We start from the raw sequence: 18886 nt of genomic DNA, 5'->3' as shown, positions 1-18886 counted from the left end.
AAGAAACGTGTTGGAAGGCAAAGGAGAACTGGTGTTTGGGGTGGAACTCCTCCCTCATGGGGTGACACTGACTGCAGGAAGTTGCACCCCAGAGACCAGTAGAACCAGTAGAACCACAGAAAAGAGTAAAGAAAGCCCTCTTTGGTAATGACAATACTAAAATGGCCTATGCACCGATGCAAAGTGACCAGCAAAGAACACATTGTACAGCTAATTCGGGTGATTTCTCTTATATACAGATGACATGTGTGACACCTAGATGTATTGGTCTTTGACTTGGACCCTTTTTATCCCCACTCCCGCCCCTAGGATTGTTGAGAACTCGCCCGAATTAGCTGTACAAGGCATTCTTTGCAGGTCACTTTTGCATCGATGCATAGGCATAGGTGCATTGTATACGATTAAGGTAACAAATTTCTTGTAGATCTGTCTGTATAGTCTGCACATGCCATGCTTACATCAGCGCAGATGGGTAGTTGTAAAACAAGAAACACAGAAACGAAACAGAAACACAGAAACACAGAAACGAAACGCAGAAACCAGTCTTGTGGCGAATTCTGGTCTGCAGACTCCATCTTGTTGCCATGGTTGTGGCCGCGAACGCGGGTGTAACTAAAACTGGTATTCAGTCGGAATGGAAGGAGGAATGCTCATTTCCCAATACCCCTTTTAGCCTCATCAACGTGTGCGCAGATTGGCAGCATCCGGCCTTGATCGTGCCAATACACTACATGTATGTACTACACGGCGTAAATAGAAAATAGTCCTTCGAATAGCGAGTCCTGTTCTTTTGCACATTCCATGGCCTGTGCACGACACTAGGCTGAACTTCCCTACTGCAACCTCATTAACATAAACAGATATTTAAAGGGACTATTTAAAGGCAGCAGCTGGGCAGGCAAGATTGAGTTACTCCAAGTCCAAGTCTAGTGCCCGCCCCCCCCCCCCCCACTTTACTCTATTCTAGTCGCCAAAATTGGTCTCTCACGTCTCACATAACGTCGAAATGATTCACCCATGTACTGGTACCGTACCTTGCATTTAGTGCTGCATCAGACGGGATTTGTAGGATGATCCTGATACTTCATGTAAATTGAACACTACAAGGCAAGATGTTGCACTGCACCTTCATTTAAAATAACATGCTGTAGGAATCGAATCGAACCTACCAAAGTACTACACCACCACCTCAAAAGACTTCACCCATATCGTGCCGCCCCCTCCCCCCCAAGTTGCTCCATGTATCCCCTCAACAACTCTATTGCATTCCGGCTGGCCGCAACCCACCAACCTCAGATTTTACTTTTAAACGACAATAACAACGGATTGGGCAAGGAAAGTATCGGCGTGCCGATTGATTCCAACTTTTATGAAAACCCGTTTGATTTTCGTTTCTGCGTTTCGTTTCTGCGTTTCTGTGTTTCTGTTTCGTTTCTGTGTTTCTTGTTTTACAACTACCCAGCGCAGATCAAGGATTCAGAGAAAGAGGGGGCACCTCCTGCTCAAACTCTCGGTCACTTTCAGAGATTATTTCCAACTTCTAAGATTTTTCTGAAAAAAGATGTGTGTAGCCACTGCACATTGCCACCAGTAAATGACTGACTTTAGAATTGTCCATTTTCAGATTTTCTGGGGCCGACATAAATGCAGTCAAACAGTGCTTTCAGTATACAGCAACAGTGTTGACGAGCACGGTAGCTTTCCAGAAAGAACAGAGATTAAAGAATCAAACCGAGACATTACTAAAAGTTGCCAAAAATCTTTTCCGCCAATTAGACGACTTGACTGTGTTATTACGAGGGATCATGCAAGAGGCACGAAACTTGACACAAGCCGAGAGGTACGTCAATAACGCATCAAATGGTCACATTTGATACCTTTTATAATTCCCCAAAAAGTAAATGATAGCCTTGTGGTGTTAGTATCATTGTGCTACCCCATCGCAGAAAAATGTCAAATGCCTGTGTGTCATATACAATTAAACTTTGAAAATGTTGAATAAAGTCAAACTGTGTATGCCAACATTACATTGTACCTCGCTGCTATTCCCAAATCGTGAAGTGAATGGTATATAATGGTCCTTCTTCAAATAATGTCCTCACCAGGGATAGGATACTCGCTGCTGTACAGTCATTCTGAGGCCTGCCACATATGCATTTTCTTTTGATAGTGTTTATAGTTGTGTGCCACTATGGTTTGGCGCTGATTGGGGTTAAGCGCCCAAATCTGTCGTTGACAAGGAGTAGTGCGCCTTGTGTATATATAGGCTACTCAGTATAAGGAACCAGGTAAGTTTCATTCACAGAGCCAAAGGAAGTTCAAGTAACTGAATTCAGAACAATTTGACCAACAATCTCGGAGGAATGAAGATGTATTTTCAATTGACCATTCTATTGCAGGTGTTCCGTCTTCTTAGTAGAGAAAGAAACAAAAGAACTCGTCGCCAAAGTTTTTGATGGGATTGCTGCTGATACCGAGGTAGGTAAAATGACTTGCTCAAGGCCAGAATGGTTTTGTGACTGGGGCGTTTGGCTTGTTTCAGATTGAATAGTTTTCACTTGAGTTGAAAGGAAAGTCACTTAGCCATGCTGGCACCTTGCATGTCTTAGGAGGTTACACCCATGGTATTGTGTTGCAAGGAAGTGTAACATTTTCTTGGGGAAGGGCTGCTTTCTGTTTGATATTTCACCAGAGAAATAGTGATTGACATGACAATTCTAGTTTAGGTACTTTACAGTTTGTTCACTAAGGTTGAGATCGGGTTGGTGTAGTTTGACCACTTTGACCCACGTGTTGCCAGTGCTCACTGATGCTTTACAGGTGCTGTGAGGATACACAGGGACTATAAGATCAGGTTAGCAGAGCTGTCAACAAGTACACTTTTGGAGTCTTTACTGTTCTCTTTTTTACCAGTGTCAATGACAAAAAATACTTGACTGCTGGATTTTGCACAGGAAATTGCATTGGGATGTCGTGTACCTCTATTGGCCAGTCTAAACAATGAGGCAAACAGGGATTTGTTCTGCCTCTGACCACCTGGGCCTGATCCGCAGTCAAGCAAGCATACTTGTATTAACCCTTTCTGTGTAGAATTTACCAAAATGTGTGCAGCTCAATGTGACGAATCAATTTTTCGGGCGTTGGGGCCAGACTGGAAAAAACTATCAAGATTCTGTGCTGTTGATGCTATGCTAGTCCTAACTAAGTGTAAAGGGTGAGAGAAACTCTTCAACATCATAAATACGCTATCAATACAGTGCTGCTGCATGCTGCTGCTGCTGCTGCTGCTGCTGCTGCTGCTGCTGCATTTTGATGACCATATGAGTTTGGAGAGATTTTCCCGCCTGAAGCCAGGTGACGAGCCGCACGAAAAAGGTCAACTAGGTTGAACTGTCATATTGATCAAATTTACCAGTCTTGTAGTTCCTGCCATTCCTCATCTGATCATGTCATAATTGCTTGGTGATGTTCACAAAGCACACACTACACTCATATGACCATCTGCTGTCACCCACTTTCAGTACATTTATTTTCTGGTTCCAAAAGATATCATGGCATCATCCTTCAAGTCAGCATCTCATGACTTTGCGACCACATTCCTATTTCAGAATACTGTGAGGTTTCCACAACAGGTAGTATCTTCATTTGTGGATATATTTTAGACAAACCCAAACTCAGCAATTGGGCAGCATTGTTAATAAAAAATGTGTTCAGTTGATCGGCAAAGGAGTTTCTGCTATACCCGGAAAATTACTTGAATCAAGTTTGCTGTCTTGGTGTCATGACACTTTGGCTTGGGCTGAAGTGTCATGACACTTTGGCTCGGGCTGAAGTTTAGCTGTGTTTCATATCAACACTTTCAGCTGAAAAGGGGGTATTTTTGGTCACTTTCTGTCATTTTTCAACCAGAAAATTAAAATACAGCTAGGTGGCATTGTAATCTTTTCTCTGTTGATTCAGCAAGCTCTGGTCTTTGGCAAGCTATTGCAAAAAACCTCTCTGAGTTGACTCTGATTTTCCCCGTGGGGGTCTGAAAAGGGGGTGTTGGGGGGGGGAAACTTTGACGCTGAAAGTGTTAACAGTACATGCATAAATGCGTTTCTGTGTTCCCAATGGCTGGGTTTATAATTCTGCCTGATGTCAAGTGCCAAATTGTTCATTGCTTCTTGCTGCTCGACTTCAACTGAAGGTGATTTGACAAACAATCATTGTCCCTTTAAGAGCCTCATAGCTTCATTGGAGCCAGTGGATCCTCTCTTTGAGAGCCTCATAGCTTCATTGGAGCCAGTGAATCCTCTCTTAAGAGCCTCATAGCTTCATTGGGGCCAGTGAATCCTCTCTTTAAGAGCCTCATAGCTTCATTTGAGCCAGTGGATCCTCTCTTTAAGAGCCTCGTAGCTTCATTGGAGCCTGTGGATTCGCTGTTTAAGAGCCTCATAGCTTCATTGGAGCCAGTGGATCCTCTCTTTAAGAGCCTTGTAGCTTCACTTTGCCAATGGACCTAGTCTCAAAATCACCCACACTTCCCTTGGCGTACCCAGACCTTGTGTAATATGTGACCCATCAACATCATTTCTGGTATCAAGTCACCTATTCAGTTATTGACAAAACAAAATTTGTCAATTTTGGTCCACTTTAAGATTATGACATAAGTGCTTTGTAAACCCCTTATTTGAGGTTTCTGTAAGTCAGTTTGGCAAAAAATGCATTTTAGAGCAACTTTTGTGAAATTCTCCTAAGAATGAACAGAGAACGTGATAAAAAAACCCTTGACTTTCTCCAAACAATGTCTTGAAATCTGACTATTTTCTCTGAACATATATTTAAAAAAAGTATCTCGGGCACAGTACATGTCAGTACAATTTACGAGATACAATGATAGGAGTGGCAAAACATATCTCATCTCCTCAGCTATATGAATAATGGATAACTTTTCATGTATATGCCCCATTTGCAACTTAATACCCATTTTCATGTGATTAATCACAATGTTTTTGGCTATTCAACAGTAAACAAATCACCTTCATTTAGTTATTTATTTATTAATCGCATCATTTTTATTTTAGCTTCCTCCCCAAAGTGCTTTTTAGCATCATATTTATCATACTATAATGTTAGGATTATGTAGGAAATAATAATTGTACATTGTATATGTTAAAATACCAGTAGATGTGTCAGCTACATGTACAGTAAAGTCTTGATCACAAATGACATCCATCCTGGTTCGTGTCATTGACATGCTTATCTCTCTAGGTTTCGTGTAAATTACGTACGACCTACACGCAACCTACACACAAGTTACGCGCTACCTAAATGCTTGGTAGCGCGACAAAGACGTGAATTTAGGGAGGTCAATTGTGATTTGGACTGTAAGCTCTTTGTTTGTTTATCTGGCCTCGCCTCGTGGAATACAGTAGAACCTCCCTTAATGGACACCTCTCTCATAAGGACACCCTCTCTGTTAAGGACACTAGTTTTGGTCACAAATTGGTTGTTGCCATTCAAATTGACCGCTCTAAGAAGGACACCTCTCTATTAAGGACAGTACTTTTCAATCCAGGGTGTCCTTAATAGAGAGGTTCTACTGAAATTTCTTCCACCGTCGAATAATTTTTAATATTCCATGGCTTGAAGTGCGATACTTATTTATCATACAAAATCACTACTTTGATTTGATATACTGCCAGAAAAATACTCTGGTCAGTCGATCAGGCGGTCCTGCAGCCATGATTTTAGCGTCTGCTAGTGTTTGTCAATATTGACAGACGACCTGATCCACGTGCTAATAGCAACTGAGGATACATCGAGTTGCCAAATATGGATAATGTATGCACAGAAATGCAACTTGACACAGCCATTTTTACTCCGTGACATCACCATAGGATAATGTCCTACAATAGTAAAAAATTATTGCAAGGTCACGTGGTACGGAATACCACGCTCCGATTGGTTCACATACTAATGAGGTATGATAAAGAAGAAATCTTTATCGGGAAGATGAGTAGTTGTCGGTAGGTACAATATGACTGAAGCACTCCTACCAAGAGCAGAAGGGGACAATGTCCGGAAGCGTCCCAAAAAAAGTTGATGTAATAATGGTGTCACACATTGCAGAAGAGCGGGGAACATTGATAACTCAATGGTAGAGCAGTGGACCAGCAGTCCAAAGATCTGTGGTGCAAATCTCAGTCAAGGCAGCTTAAAGGGGGACTATAGACAGGACCAAAGGGGTTAAATTGGCCATCTTCAGCTAGGCAGGCAAGATAAAGTTACACAAAGTTGCCAATAGGGGTCTCTCACATCTCACAGTGCGTCAAAATGATTCACGCTTGTACGAGGATTATATTTACAATGTAGTGCTGATTCTGACATTACCCAGTGCCCTTACTGTGTATATTAGCCACCTGAAGATGGCCAAATTAGCCCCTCAGCTCCTGCCTAGTCCCCCTTTAATTAGCATGTATTGCTTTTAGCTTAGTTTATTGTGCATTATTTTATTAATTTGTTCTGCTTATTCAATGCTATTCCATTCTCCTTCGTGAAGGATTTTGCGAAGAAAGTCTTCTCCCCTGACTATGTATTTAAAGGTGTACGTACATTTATTTAGTTTGGGTTCAAATAACTTCCAATCCCTGTGCACGCTACTCATAAGCAGAATTTTAATGTCTGATTTCAAAACTACTGAATGATTCCCCCAGTAACCATAATATACAGTCCAAATCACAATTGACATCCATCCTGCTTCGCGTCAGTGACGCACAACTAGTTGCACCTCAATGACGCGCTTATCTCTCTATTTTCGCGTAAATTATGCGCGACCTACACGCGACTTGCGTGCAACCAACCTACGCGCTGGGTAGCGCGTCGATGAATCGCTGGGTAGCGCGTCAATAATGCGCCAATCACATGAATTTGGGGATGACAATTGTGATTTGGACTGTACTCTCTGAGGAATCTTAGACATAGCTTAGAGCCCAGACTTGGTTTACGTTTGGTTTGTTGACTGGAATTTGTTTGCAAATGACAGTTATCTTTGCACACACACCCCCAAATGTTTGAAATGCGTGATAATTGCATGAGAATTTTTCTAATGCTACAACTTAAGTGCCCGACAAACAAGCGAATTTTGTCCCTGTGCCAATTATGAGCAAGAAAAAGCTTGCTCGTCTGCATGCGAAACTGGTAATCGCAGAGTTTGATGTTGATCTAAAAGTTGGATGGACCACTGATTGTGTTGCCACTGCCACGATGACCAACACAAACGGAGATTGACAGTCATGATTGCAGGTGGCACTGATGAAAATTCCTTGATTGCAGGGTGCTTTAGATAGCAAATTTACATGAAACTTTCAACTGGTATGGTTCTTTTACAATGGCAATAATTATTCTGTCAACTTTTTGCAATAATTATGTAAAAGATTAGTATTTGTTTTGATGATATCAGCCGTGTCTTAACATCTCGCTTTTGTCTTGTCAGCAGCAGAAGCTTCTTGTTGTCATTGCTTCAGTTTTGCACATATCACATGTATTTCATCACTATGGTGATTGTGGGTAGGGGATGGGGCACTTGACTACAACAATCCAAAGTTGAGGATACATTGAGGATAAAAATCAGTCAAATCAATCTGTTCCAAATCCTTCCCTGTCACTTTGTATCATGAAGTCAGGTATTGATATTCCGTCTCTAACTCTTCTATTTCCATTTTAGCAAACCGAGATTCGTTTGCCGATCTCACAAGGGATTGCTGGATATGTTGCAACTACTGGTAAAGTATTACTTTATTCACCATGATCAAAATTGATAATAAATCTCGTCACAGACTTATTAGACTTCATCCTTCAATCTCGAGGGATGGAATGTGTATGTTTCTTGAGGACTTATCGTGAAACTATAGTGACTCCATTTTGCCAATCTGAGAAACACCAGAACTCATCCAAAATCCTCAAGATGGTAAAAGTATTCCCTAGAGGACGTTGTCACTTTCGTTCTGCATGGCCACCAAACAAAATCTTGTCCGAATTTTGGTGTTTGATCGAGTTATGGTGCTCGTTACTTTGGCAAAATGAAGTCACTTTAGTTTCACCTTAATCTAGTCCTGTTCCAGCTTAGATTCCCTTCAAGTAGTTCTTTAATCATTGTTGAGGTTTAACTCAAGGATCCGTATGACGTAGTTTAATCAAGGGTTTGGTCAAACTTTGACTGACTCCTTCTGGAACTTAGTGACTGCTTTGTGACCTGTTCAGTATAAAAGTTATCAGAATCAGTGCGTAACACGCCGTCATGATGCCAGAGGTGGTTGCAGGAGTGGAATGATTGATCTTAACGCATTATTCCAGTTTCTCAAGATTAGTTTAAAATGTCTGGTTCCGCTGCGCTCTTTTGTAGGCGAGATCTTAAACATTAATGACGCGTATAGTCATCCGCTGTTCTACAATGGCATGGATGACAAGACGGGCTACCACACCAGGTAATCCAGAATCTCCCGCATATCACCACATTTCATTGGCTGATCGTAAATTATGTTCTTGTTCGAACGTTCGCCCGAAGACTAGAACATAATTTATTTGACGCTTGTTAGAGTTTTTTGTGCGGTCACTGCAAGTATGTTTCAATTCAAGAATTTCTCACTGGGCCCCAAACATAAGATCATGTAACTGCTTTGTAACTGTATTTCGGAGTAGCTCCCATAAAATTGGATTACCACTGCTCTTCTAGGCTAAAAAAACAAAAAAACTCTACCGTCATATACCCTTCCTTTGGAGAGAACTGCCTCTTTCCAGAAATGTGCTGACTTTACAGTTACCTTTAACGATAATTGTATTACTTCAAACAAGCTTGCACTGACTGGACTCCTGTTACTAGCATTTTTCACCCAAAGGCGAGATACATCATTTTACAGTTCAAGTTCTATTGATGTATTTGGTCTTTTGGACACCTTGTTCATAAATCACAGTACAGTGCCTTGGAGGTTTCCCAGTGGATTCATACATGTACCGATATTGGTAAAATTGTTTGGCCTCTGTGACAAAAGTTATTTGGTAGGATTGGCTACTATGAAATTTGAAGTGTGAAGTGTTTACATGTATTTCTGTTGAAATATGTATATACATGTAGTAATAATTGTGATTAGAACTGAAACATGTCAAGATATATAAAACTCTTCAGATTTCTTAAAAATTTGAATGTGGTACTCAGTATATCCTAAACCAGGACATTTTCTGCTGGCTGGTTAGTTTTGTTGAGTTTGCAGTCACTCTCTGTCCATGAAAATATTAGTGCTAAAATAATTTAAAGTCCATCAAAGGAAGGTTTTTTGCAAAGCTGTCAAAATAACAAGCTGTGATTATCCAGTTTATGGTAATAAGATGACAAGGCACTGTAGCTGACCCCCCATCACGTACCCCCCACCACCACCATATTCACCCATTCTGTTCCTCTCATGTAATCCAGGTGAGATTTTGAATATCAAGGATGCCTACTCTCACCGTCTATTCTATCGAGGAATGGACGAGGCCACCGGCTTTCGTACGAGGTAAAGATGCTATGTCGGCATGTAACGTTGTGGCTACCTAGATGATCCTAACGCTTAATGACCTTCAGAACTCCTTTTGCCAAGTACACTCCAAGGCACAATTGACTTCCCGTAAATTGCGTCATTTGCGCGTCAGTGGTGCGTCATTGACACGCTACCCAGCGCGTAGTTCGCGGGTAAGTCGTGCATAATTTACGCAAAACACTGGTGCATTATTGGCGTGCAACTCGGAGCACAACTCGCATGCCACTGACGCGATGCAGGATGGATGTCAATTGTGATTTGGACTGTAGTCTCTGTGTTCCAGACCATAGATGTAAAGAGTTGAAATAGGTCAACATTGCCCGGGCAGATTAGTCTGTTCTGGTGTAAATCTTGTTGCCGAGATTCTTTTTGGCTTGGCTAGTTTAGGCAAGGTTTTCTTGTGAAGAGCCGCCTTTCATCAGAAGTTTAGAAATGTCATGAACGTGATGATGCTTATAGACATCGTTACTAGCTATACACGTACTATTTGCGAGTTGAATTACAAAAACTGGCTGAGAAAAAGCCCTTGTGGAAAATCAAATCCATCCCACCGGGATACAGTGCTCAAGACTGTTGATGATGATGTACAGGTTGCCGATCAACGCTTGGCAAAAGGAGTTACGCGTGACCCTTCCAGTAGAATGTAGATGCTGCAAGACCTTTTTTGGTGTGCTGGGAATGACATTAAAAATATGTGTTTTTGTTCTTTGAAGCTTGATTTTTAAAAAAAACCACTTGCTTTTCGTTAATTGTATTGACACTGATTAATTTCTCAACTGCTTTCACTCTGACTTTCTAACCTCACTTTTATTTAAAAATTTCATTCTATTTTGTCTACTAATCAATGCACCATGCAGGTTGTCGTGTTAATTACTGGGTCCAACCTCCAATGATTTCTGGTCTCGGCGTTGATATCAAAGGCCTACGCTGTTCGTAAATAATTTTGAATTTGTAATCGAAATTGAAAACTATCAGTTGCGTAAATACATACTGAATATAATTATCAGCATTGCCTTTGTGTAGACAGATATACTATAAATACTATAAATACCAAATTTCAATAAATTTGTATTCATAATAACTGCACTTTGGCATTGTGTATCAGTGGATTTCCATTTAACTAGACCACCAGTAATCAGGGATGGTGTACAGCTATGAACCATAACCTACAGTGCACTTGGAAGTAACATGCTGATTGGTGAAGACCGTTGCTCTGTGTGCTGTAATGTTTGTATGTACTGTAGAAGCAAGAGTGCATGAGATGGAACTAATCATGGTTAAATTGCATTTGTGTTTATATCAGTCCTAACATTTCATCCCACCCTCATTATCTGTAGGTCATAGTGGATCAAGCTTTGAGTTTTAATACATGCATTATGATTTGCAAATGTTAAACTAGACCTGATAGTCACAATTTTAATGAGTAAATTATAAAACGTATCTAAAATGTGAGCCAGAGACCTTGAATTAGATATTAATGAAATACTGAACGATGTGTAATAACTGAGTTGGTAAGTGTGCTTGGAATTTCCAGACTTCTGATGCAGCGGTCAATATAAACTTAGTACCCCCCTGGTGTGCGTCACCACTGATTAAGAGCCAAACTAGTGTTGAGTTCGGAGCTTGACCGCTACATGGGAAGATGTGATATTACTAGCATTGAGGAAGTCTTTGTGATAGTATACAAGAAGAATAAGTATATTGACAGCAGTTTTAAGCAAAATGGTTTCCTATAAACTGCTCATTTGTTTTCATGTTTATGTTTTGTTTTCCAGAAACATTCTGTGTTTCCCAATCAAAGATGACAATGGTGAGTTTGAGATTTATCAAGAAGTATTCTTAATCCTGACCTGGATCAATTCCTATCTACCCGGCTGGTTCAATGAACAAAGGTTTAAAGACCTTAATTTTCCGGCTTTGATTGCATGACATGTACAAATCCTTTAATGCTGGACTTAAAGCTCCACATCAAATCAGGTTTGATCAAAATTGAAGCACCCTGTCCAGATGTATAGCAAATTGACTATTTCGTTTTCATGTTATGTAACAGCTTTAGTTTGGCATCTAAGTGAAGTGAGGCTGTGGGTTCACTGACATAGATAAGGCTTAATGTTGGAATACATGGGTGATCCTTGGATAACCTACCCAGTTGAGAAGAAGAGAGTAAGCTTGTCAAGTAACTTGGCCATGGTCCCAGAGACTGGAAGTGACCAAGCTTAAAGTTTTGGTTTTCCTGGCTTGAGATCGTCATTTAATGGCTTTGTCATCAAATCCCTCTCAATGAAATTAACGGCTGATGCGTGTGGCCAAACTTTGTTCCTCGTAAAATTTCTACTTATTTTCATCTCATCCTGTTGCAGAGGTTATTGGTGTTGCCCAGCTGTGTAACAAGAAAAATGGTGCTTACTTCACAGTATTTGATGTTGAGATTGCCAAGGCCTTCTCGGTTTATTGCTGTATAAGCATAGTCCATGTAAGTATACAGGCCTTCTTTTTGTATTGCTGTATAAGCATAGTCCATGTGAGTATACAGGCCTTCTCAGTGTATTACTGTATAAGCATAATCCATGTAAGTATACAGGCCTTCTTTTTGTATTGCTGTATAAGCATAGTCTATGTAAGTATACAGGCCTTCTTTTTGTATTGCTGTATAAGCATAGTCCATGTGAGTATACAGGCCTTCTCAGTGTATTACTGTATAAGCATAGTCCATGTAAGTATACAGGCCTTCTCAATGTATTACTGTATAAGCATAATCCATGTAAGTATACAGGCCTTCTTTTTGTATTGCTGTATAAGCATAGTCTATGTAAGTATACAGGCCTTCTCAGTGTATTACTGTATGAGCATAGTCCATGTAAGTATACAGGCCTTCTCAGTGTATTACTGTATAAGCATAGTCCATGTAAGTATACAGGCCTTCTCAGTGTATTGCTGTATAGTCCATGTGGTATACAGGTCCTCTCAGTGTATTGTTGTATAAGCATATTCCATGTTGGTATACAGGCCTTCTCGGTGGATTGCTGTATAAGCATACAGTCCCAATCACAAGTGACATCTCTCAATTCACCTATGTTATGTGGAATGTACATGTAACTTACATAGATATACAACATATTGTATGTCATTTAATACGTCCCAGTCAGTCACAACGGTCTTACCATTGGACACAGCAGCATCACAAAACTACGTTTCCAAATTATGTCATTTAATAATGCTATGACCACAGTCCATGTAACCTTTGCGAGAGCTAGGCACAACTTATGACTGGGACTGTAGTCCATGCAAGTAAACAGATTTTCTCTTGGTATCTATGTATAAGCATAGTCCAGTATACAGTCAGTTGTGATTGGACAAGTAATGACATGTTGTCTGTCAACTATAGAGTCATATTGCTTGGACCGATAGGACAAGCATCAACCCACACATGTCTTGCATTTTGCCTCAACCACCTCTTAACCCTCTTATTATTAACATTTCAGGGCTTAATGTACCAGAAAGTCCAAGATGCGCAAAGTCGGAGTCGGCTAGCCAACGAGCTGATGTCATATCATATGAAAGTGAATGAAGATGACGTCGCTTATATGCTGAATGTTACTATCCCTCCAATATCTGTCTATGGCGAGAACTTCTCCACGTTTGACTACATTCCAAGGAGCCTCCAAGACAAAGACCTGGCCATGGTAATTACGATTGGATTGATGATCACAATCATATAACAATGGGTGATATGAATAAAGACTAGCAAATGCTTTTACTTCAATTTTGTACAGAAAGGCCTAGTGTAAATGTACATGGAGTTTTAGATAAAAGAATTTGCTAGTCTTTATTCATATCACCCTTTGAGTTGGATTTTGTATTCATTATCGAATACGTTTTCTGGTCAGTTATTTGAAGCAATTTGATAATGATGTGGTTCTTGTTGTGCCTTCTTGAGACCTTTTGGCCAAATTGGTAGCTGTGCATGCAGCCCCTGTTTTTGGCCCAATAGGTCCCTTGGTAAATTAACCAATTTGCGTCTTTATTACTACCAGGAGAGTAGACCAATTTGTTGATTATTATATTCCTATGGCACCCAAGATCAGTCTAATTCCCTCTGAACAATATTTTTCAGGCATTGATGGCAATGTTTGACGAACTTGGTTTCGTGCAAAAATGGAAGATTCGAAAAGAAACCCTAACTAGGTAAGGTGAAACACTGATGTGTAGAAAGGCCTTGAGATTTGTGATTAGTCTGTGTCTTCTTGAAGTCATTACCAAGTCCAACCAGGGGACAAATAGAGGACTTTGCTCATCTCCTTGCACTGGACTGGAACTCTATTTAATGATGATATTGTCTGTCCCTGCTTAAATTGGTTGCCATTGCCTCCGAATTGCCTCGAGTAGGCCATTTCCCTATCTTAAGACTTTAAGGGCCTCCAGCCATGCCAAAATTGTTGACATGTTTAAAATGATACAATAACCCATTTGCTGCGGGTGACGTGCATAGCACGTCATGTACTTGGTCCTATGTCGTGCAGGTGAGGTGCATAGCACGTCATGCCCTTCTAAAATATTTATTCACCAGCACTTGGTTGCAACCTCTCTAAATACGCCAAACACACTCGGGAATAATTAGTTTTATCCTAATAGTATAGATGGCAACACTTTCGAATAGTTTCAACTGTTAAAAGTTAGCTCCACTGTTTATTATTGGTATCGACTGTCAGCACATGGTGGCGCTGGCCGAAAAATGGCTGCCGCAGTTAAAGGGTTGAAACAATTTGGTTGAAGTGGTTTTATTTTGAAGGGCATATGTTTTTGTAATTTTATCCCCAAGGTGACGACGAATCTAAGCCATGTTTGAGTCACTAATGCATCATGGAAGCTAAAACTTCCGAGAATATGCTTGAATATATTATGTCTGCTTTGGAGAATGGGCTTACCTCGGTTCCGACGTGGAATGGTCTGGGCATTGGTGAAATCCGCTGTGGCTTGCGTATGTAAAAAACTCATAATAAGTCTTGAGGATTTTTTCGAAATGGTCCTTACATTTTGTGATTTCTCTTGGCAGGTTCACCCTGATGATGAAAAGAGGTTACCGTGACAACCCGTACCACAACTGGATGCACTCGTTCTCAGTGGCCCACTTCTGCTACCTCTGTATCAAGAACTGTGACCTGGCTGGCAAATACCTCACTGACATTGAAATGCTTGCCCTGTTTGTCGGCTGTATCGGCCATGACATTGACCATCGAGGCACCAATAACTCCTTCCAAGTTGCATCGGTAAGTGCTTCAGTCAAGACCAGTGTCACATTGAATACTAACCAGTGTCACGGTGAATACCAACCAGTGTCCGCTGAATACCAACTAGTGCTATGGTGAATACCAACCAGTGCTACGTTGAATACCAACCAGTGATGCATTGAATACCAACCAGTCCTACGTACCAGTGTCGCGTTGAATACCAACCATTGTCGCGTTGAATACTAACCAGTATCATGTTGAATACCAACCAGTGTCATGTTGAATACCAACCAGTGTCATGTTGAATACCAACCAGTGTTGCATTGAATACCAACCAGTGTGGCATTGAATTCCAAGCGGTGTCATGTTAAATACCAACCAGTGTTACATTGAATACCAACCAGTGCTACGTTGAATACCAACCAGTGTTTATGCTGACTACCAACCAGTGTCACGTTGAATACCAACCAGTGTCACATTGAATACCAACCAGTGTCACATTGAATACCAACCAATGTCATGTTTAATACCAACCAGTGTCACGTATAGAAAACTAATGTGACAGCATATATACTGCTGGATAAGTCAAAGTAATTTTGTTAGAAATAAAACAACTTTCAATTAAATGTTTATAATGTTTACATCACTCCAAAACCAATATCTACATGTATGGCAATTCCTTAAATGGCTCGGAGTCTGTGGAACAAAACAGACTTTTGAATGTTTTGGAGCTGCGGTTAGTTACACAAGCTGTGTAAGGAATCCCTCTAACTTCTCTGTTCTGTTTCCACTGTACAGCAATCAGTGCTTGCAGCGTTGTACAGCTCTGAGGGGTCGGTTATGGAGGTAGGTACCCCATGATGCACCGAGGTGATGACATGCTTTGTGGATGGCTTTTGCATGATTGGACGATCCTCTCAGGTTTGAAATTAAAACAGTAACATCAGGTCGAAAAATTGAGACTAAAATAAATTAAATGAATTGTACAAAGTACACTTGATTGTACTGTAGTCCAAAAGCTAAGGAGTGGGCAGCTCTGTAGTTTCTCCAGGAGATAACAGCGGGATGGCTATTTGTCCCATATGTCTGTTGCCCCAACTCTGCCCAAAAATGAGACTGCTATCGCCAGCAAAAAGTAGCTTTGCTGTTTACATCGAAGAGTGTTGTTACAATTTCTATCCAAAAAAACCTGAGAGGCACGTCTTGTCAGGTGAAAGCTATTTTTTAGGCATGCTGTATGTAAATCACTATGCCCTGGCCTCTCGAATGCCTTGAATCTTGCCTCTGATCATGTATGCACTGCTCCCTGTCAGCTGTCCATTTGGTATGTGTAATGCAGTGAACAAAATAGGGACATTCTAGTAAGAGTAGTGTGTAATGAGCAAAACAGAATTCAAGATGGCTGTAGTTCAGCCATCTTGAAAACCGAAATCATCATTATCTCATCTATGATACAAAGGACATTTTTTAAAAAGTTTGTCTAATGACCATAACAGATTTCAAAATGGCTGCTGTTCGGCCATCTTGATATACAGAAACCATCATTATCTCATGATACAGAACACGTGTTTGTCAACAGTTTTTTGGGTATTTGGCTTTTTGGGGAAACATGGTTCATATTTCATGCATGCATACCTAATGGATGGCAGCGCGCTATGGTGATGTGGCATCTCTCATCTGCTTGTAGTCATTTGACCATGGCTTGATCTTCAACCTCTTGTGTTCTAGCAATCAGCACTGGCTACCCTTTACAGCTCTGAGGGATCTGTAATGGAGGTAGGTACATGTATATGCATCCAGTATCAATGGATGGTAAAAGAGTGTCATTTTCCCTGCACCTGCTACGACACCTGTCTAAAGGCCTGTCTGGTCACAGCTTTGGTGTGTGTCGCTGAACGACCCTCCTAGTTGGAATGAGAGTTACGCGATTTCCACAACTTACCCATCGGAACTTCTAGTCAAAATATGGTATACGCTTGGTATCATCAAATTGACCATTCCATGACAAGCTACCTGGCCCAAATGCTTTTAAAGCCTGCTCATAGTATCTGCTCACAGTATCTGCAGAGACCTGGCTTTTTGTCTTCGTTCCATTTCACTGTGCCATTATCCGACTTAATCTACATCCTGTCCTCCCTTTTGACTTGAATGTGCCTTCTCCACAATGCTTCAGTCTTATGTACTGACAATTTCAGTGTTTATAATGTTCATTATGAATAATTAAATAAATAAACTGGTCCTAAATGTCCTTGAGTGTGCTACGTTGTGGCTGCCCTTGTGGTTCTCCAGAAAGGTTTTTGGTTGGGCTGGGTGTTTATATTTGCGATTGTAAAGCACTTTGAGACAGAAGATAATACAGTGAAAAGCGCTATATAAGAACTCACTATTATCATAATTATTATCACTGTGAATAATGGTGGAGCAGGTCGCATGGTTGTATTATGCATAAAATTGGTGAAAGGCTGAGTATGCAGACCTACCAGTTTTACTGATTAAACTTGAAATATATAAATAATTTCTTTCTGTTTTGTGGTACGACATTCAGGACTGAAAAGTGCTGTCCTGATTAGAGAGGTCAAATGGAATGTAAACAACCAATTAGGGTTGAAAACTAGTGTTCCACTATATTTATAGTATTTAATTCTTGCTGGGCTCTCATTATAAGAATGATATGCAAACTTCTAACTTTGCCAAAATCATTCAACTTACTTGGTGTTTTCCCTTTCAGCGCCACCACTTCGCACAGACCGTCTGCATCCTGAACCTGGACTCGTGCAACATATTCGAGAGTATGTCAGAGAAGGTGAGCTACCCTCCGTAGGACTTTCAAGAGCCTGGAGTTTCAGTTCCAAGAAAACCGATGCCTCATCCAGAGACTCCTCTGTTTGGAAATTTGGGCCCAATTGCTTGTTGGACCAGCACTGGGCTGTGAGACTCCCTTGTGTAGAAGATCAGACATTTTAATCCCCTGTTAATTTGCGGAGCAAAAGGGGGACGTAAAAATACCCTTGGTCCGATTATCCGTCTGTCTGTCTTTAAAAAGGGAAATGCATTAAAAAAATTTACCCATTATTGGCCATGAAATGAGAGTCATTCATCCAATTAACATGAAATTTGAAAGATGGAGCTGGTCTTTGTATGACCAATACGTTAGATATGGCGTTTGTCTGTTTTTAGCTCACCTCTTAGCAGAGGTGAGCTTATCCCATACCGTGGCGTCCGTCGTCCGTCGTCGTCGTCGTCGTCGTCGTCGTCCGTCGTCCGTTAGCAGGGCACGTTTCGTAACTGTTAGAGCTATTGAGTTGAAACTTGGTACACATGTACCCTTATGTAATGACACCTTGGAGACCAAGTTTCGGTCCGATTCGTTTCATGGTTTGGCCACCAGGGGGCCAAACGTTAAAAGTGAAAATATGCAATATCTCCCTTAATAGTTGTCGGGAAATTTTGAAAAAAATATGGTAGGTACTTCTAGCAAAGGTGCATCATATATCCACCGGGTTTTTGATTTGACCTCCTTTTCAAGGTCACAGAGGTCAAATGGTGTAAATTGGGCGTTAGGATGTAACGATGGCACGTTTCTAAACTGCAATGACTATTGATACCAAATTTGGTACACATTTACCCCTTAGTCAGGTGATCTCAGGGACCAAAGTTTGGTCCAATATGATTCACCACTTGACCACCAGGGGGCAAAATCCAAAAACCTTAAAAATGTGATTATTCCTTTACTTCTTGCCCGATTGCCACCAATTTGATATCATGGGTACATCTAACCACCATACAGTATATGTCACACAGGTTTTTAATTTGACCTTCTTGTCAAGGTCACAGAGGTCAAATGGCATAAATTCGCCGTCAGGCCGTAACTATGGCACGTTTCTTAACTGCAATGACTATTGATCACAAATTAAGTACACATGGACCCCTTGGTCAGGTGATCTCAGGTACCGAAGTTTGGTCCGATCTGATTTGCCGTTTGGCCTCCAGGGAGGGGGCCAAATCCTAAATTCTTCAAAATGCCATTATTCCTAGTAATGACTTGCCCGATTGGCACCAATTTTATATCATAGGTACATCTAATTCTAACAACCATTCAAT

The 18886-nt window shown here is 40.8% G+C and overlaps 1 protein-coding gene across 1 annotated transcript in view; it reads left to right on the top strand.

The window, feature by feature from the left end:
* Window positions 1–18886, top strand: part of LOC135493975 (cGMP-dependent 3',5'-cyclic phosphodiesterase-like) — a 164878-nt gene that overhangs the window by 134293 nt on the left and 11699 nt on the right. The window contains exons 14-25 of the mRNA XM_064781682.1: window positions 1625–1840; window positions 2400–2478; window positions 3609–3632; window positions 7709–7766; window positions 9452–9533; window positions 11333–11367; window positions 11918–12030; window positions 13040–13240; window positions 13672–13742; window positions 14611–14824; window positions 15584–15631; window positions 17514–17588. Of these exons, the coding sequence (XP_064637752.1) occupies window positions 1625–1840; window positions 2400–2478; window positions 3609–3632; window positions 7709–7766; window positions 9452–9533; window positions 11333–11367; window positions 11918–12030; window positions 13040–13240; window positions 13672–13742; window positions 14611–14824; window positions 15584–15631; window positions 17514–17588 (1216 nt within the window). The remainder of the gene's footprint in view (window positions 1–1624; window positions 1841–2399; window positions 2479–3608; window positions 3633–7708; window positions 7767–9451; window positions 9534–11332; window positions 11368–11917; window positions 12031–13039; window positions 13241–13671; window positions 13743–14610; window positions 14825–15583; window positions 15632–17513; window positions 17589–18886) is intronic.

Source organism: Lineus longissimus, chromosome 9, assembly GCF_910592395.1.
Source record: "Lineus longissimus chromosome 9, tnLinLong1.2, whole genome shotgun sequence".
Classification (NCBI taxonomy): Eukaryota; Metazoa; Nemertea; class Pilidiophora; order Heteronemertea; family Lineidae; genus Lineus; species Lineus longissimus.
Note: the sequence above shows the minus strand (reverse complement) of the source record. Positions and strands in the feature narration are given on the sequence as shown.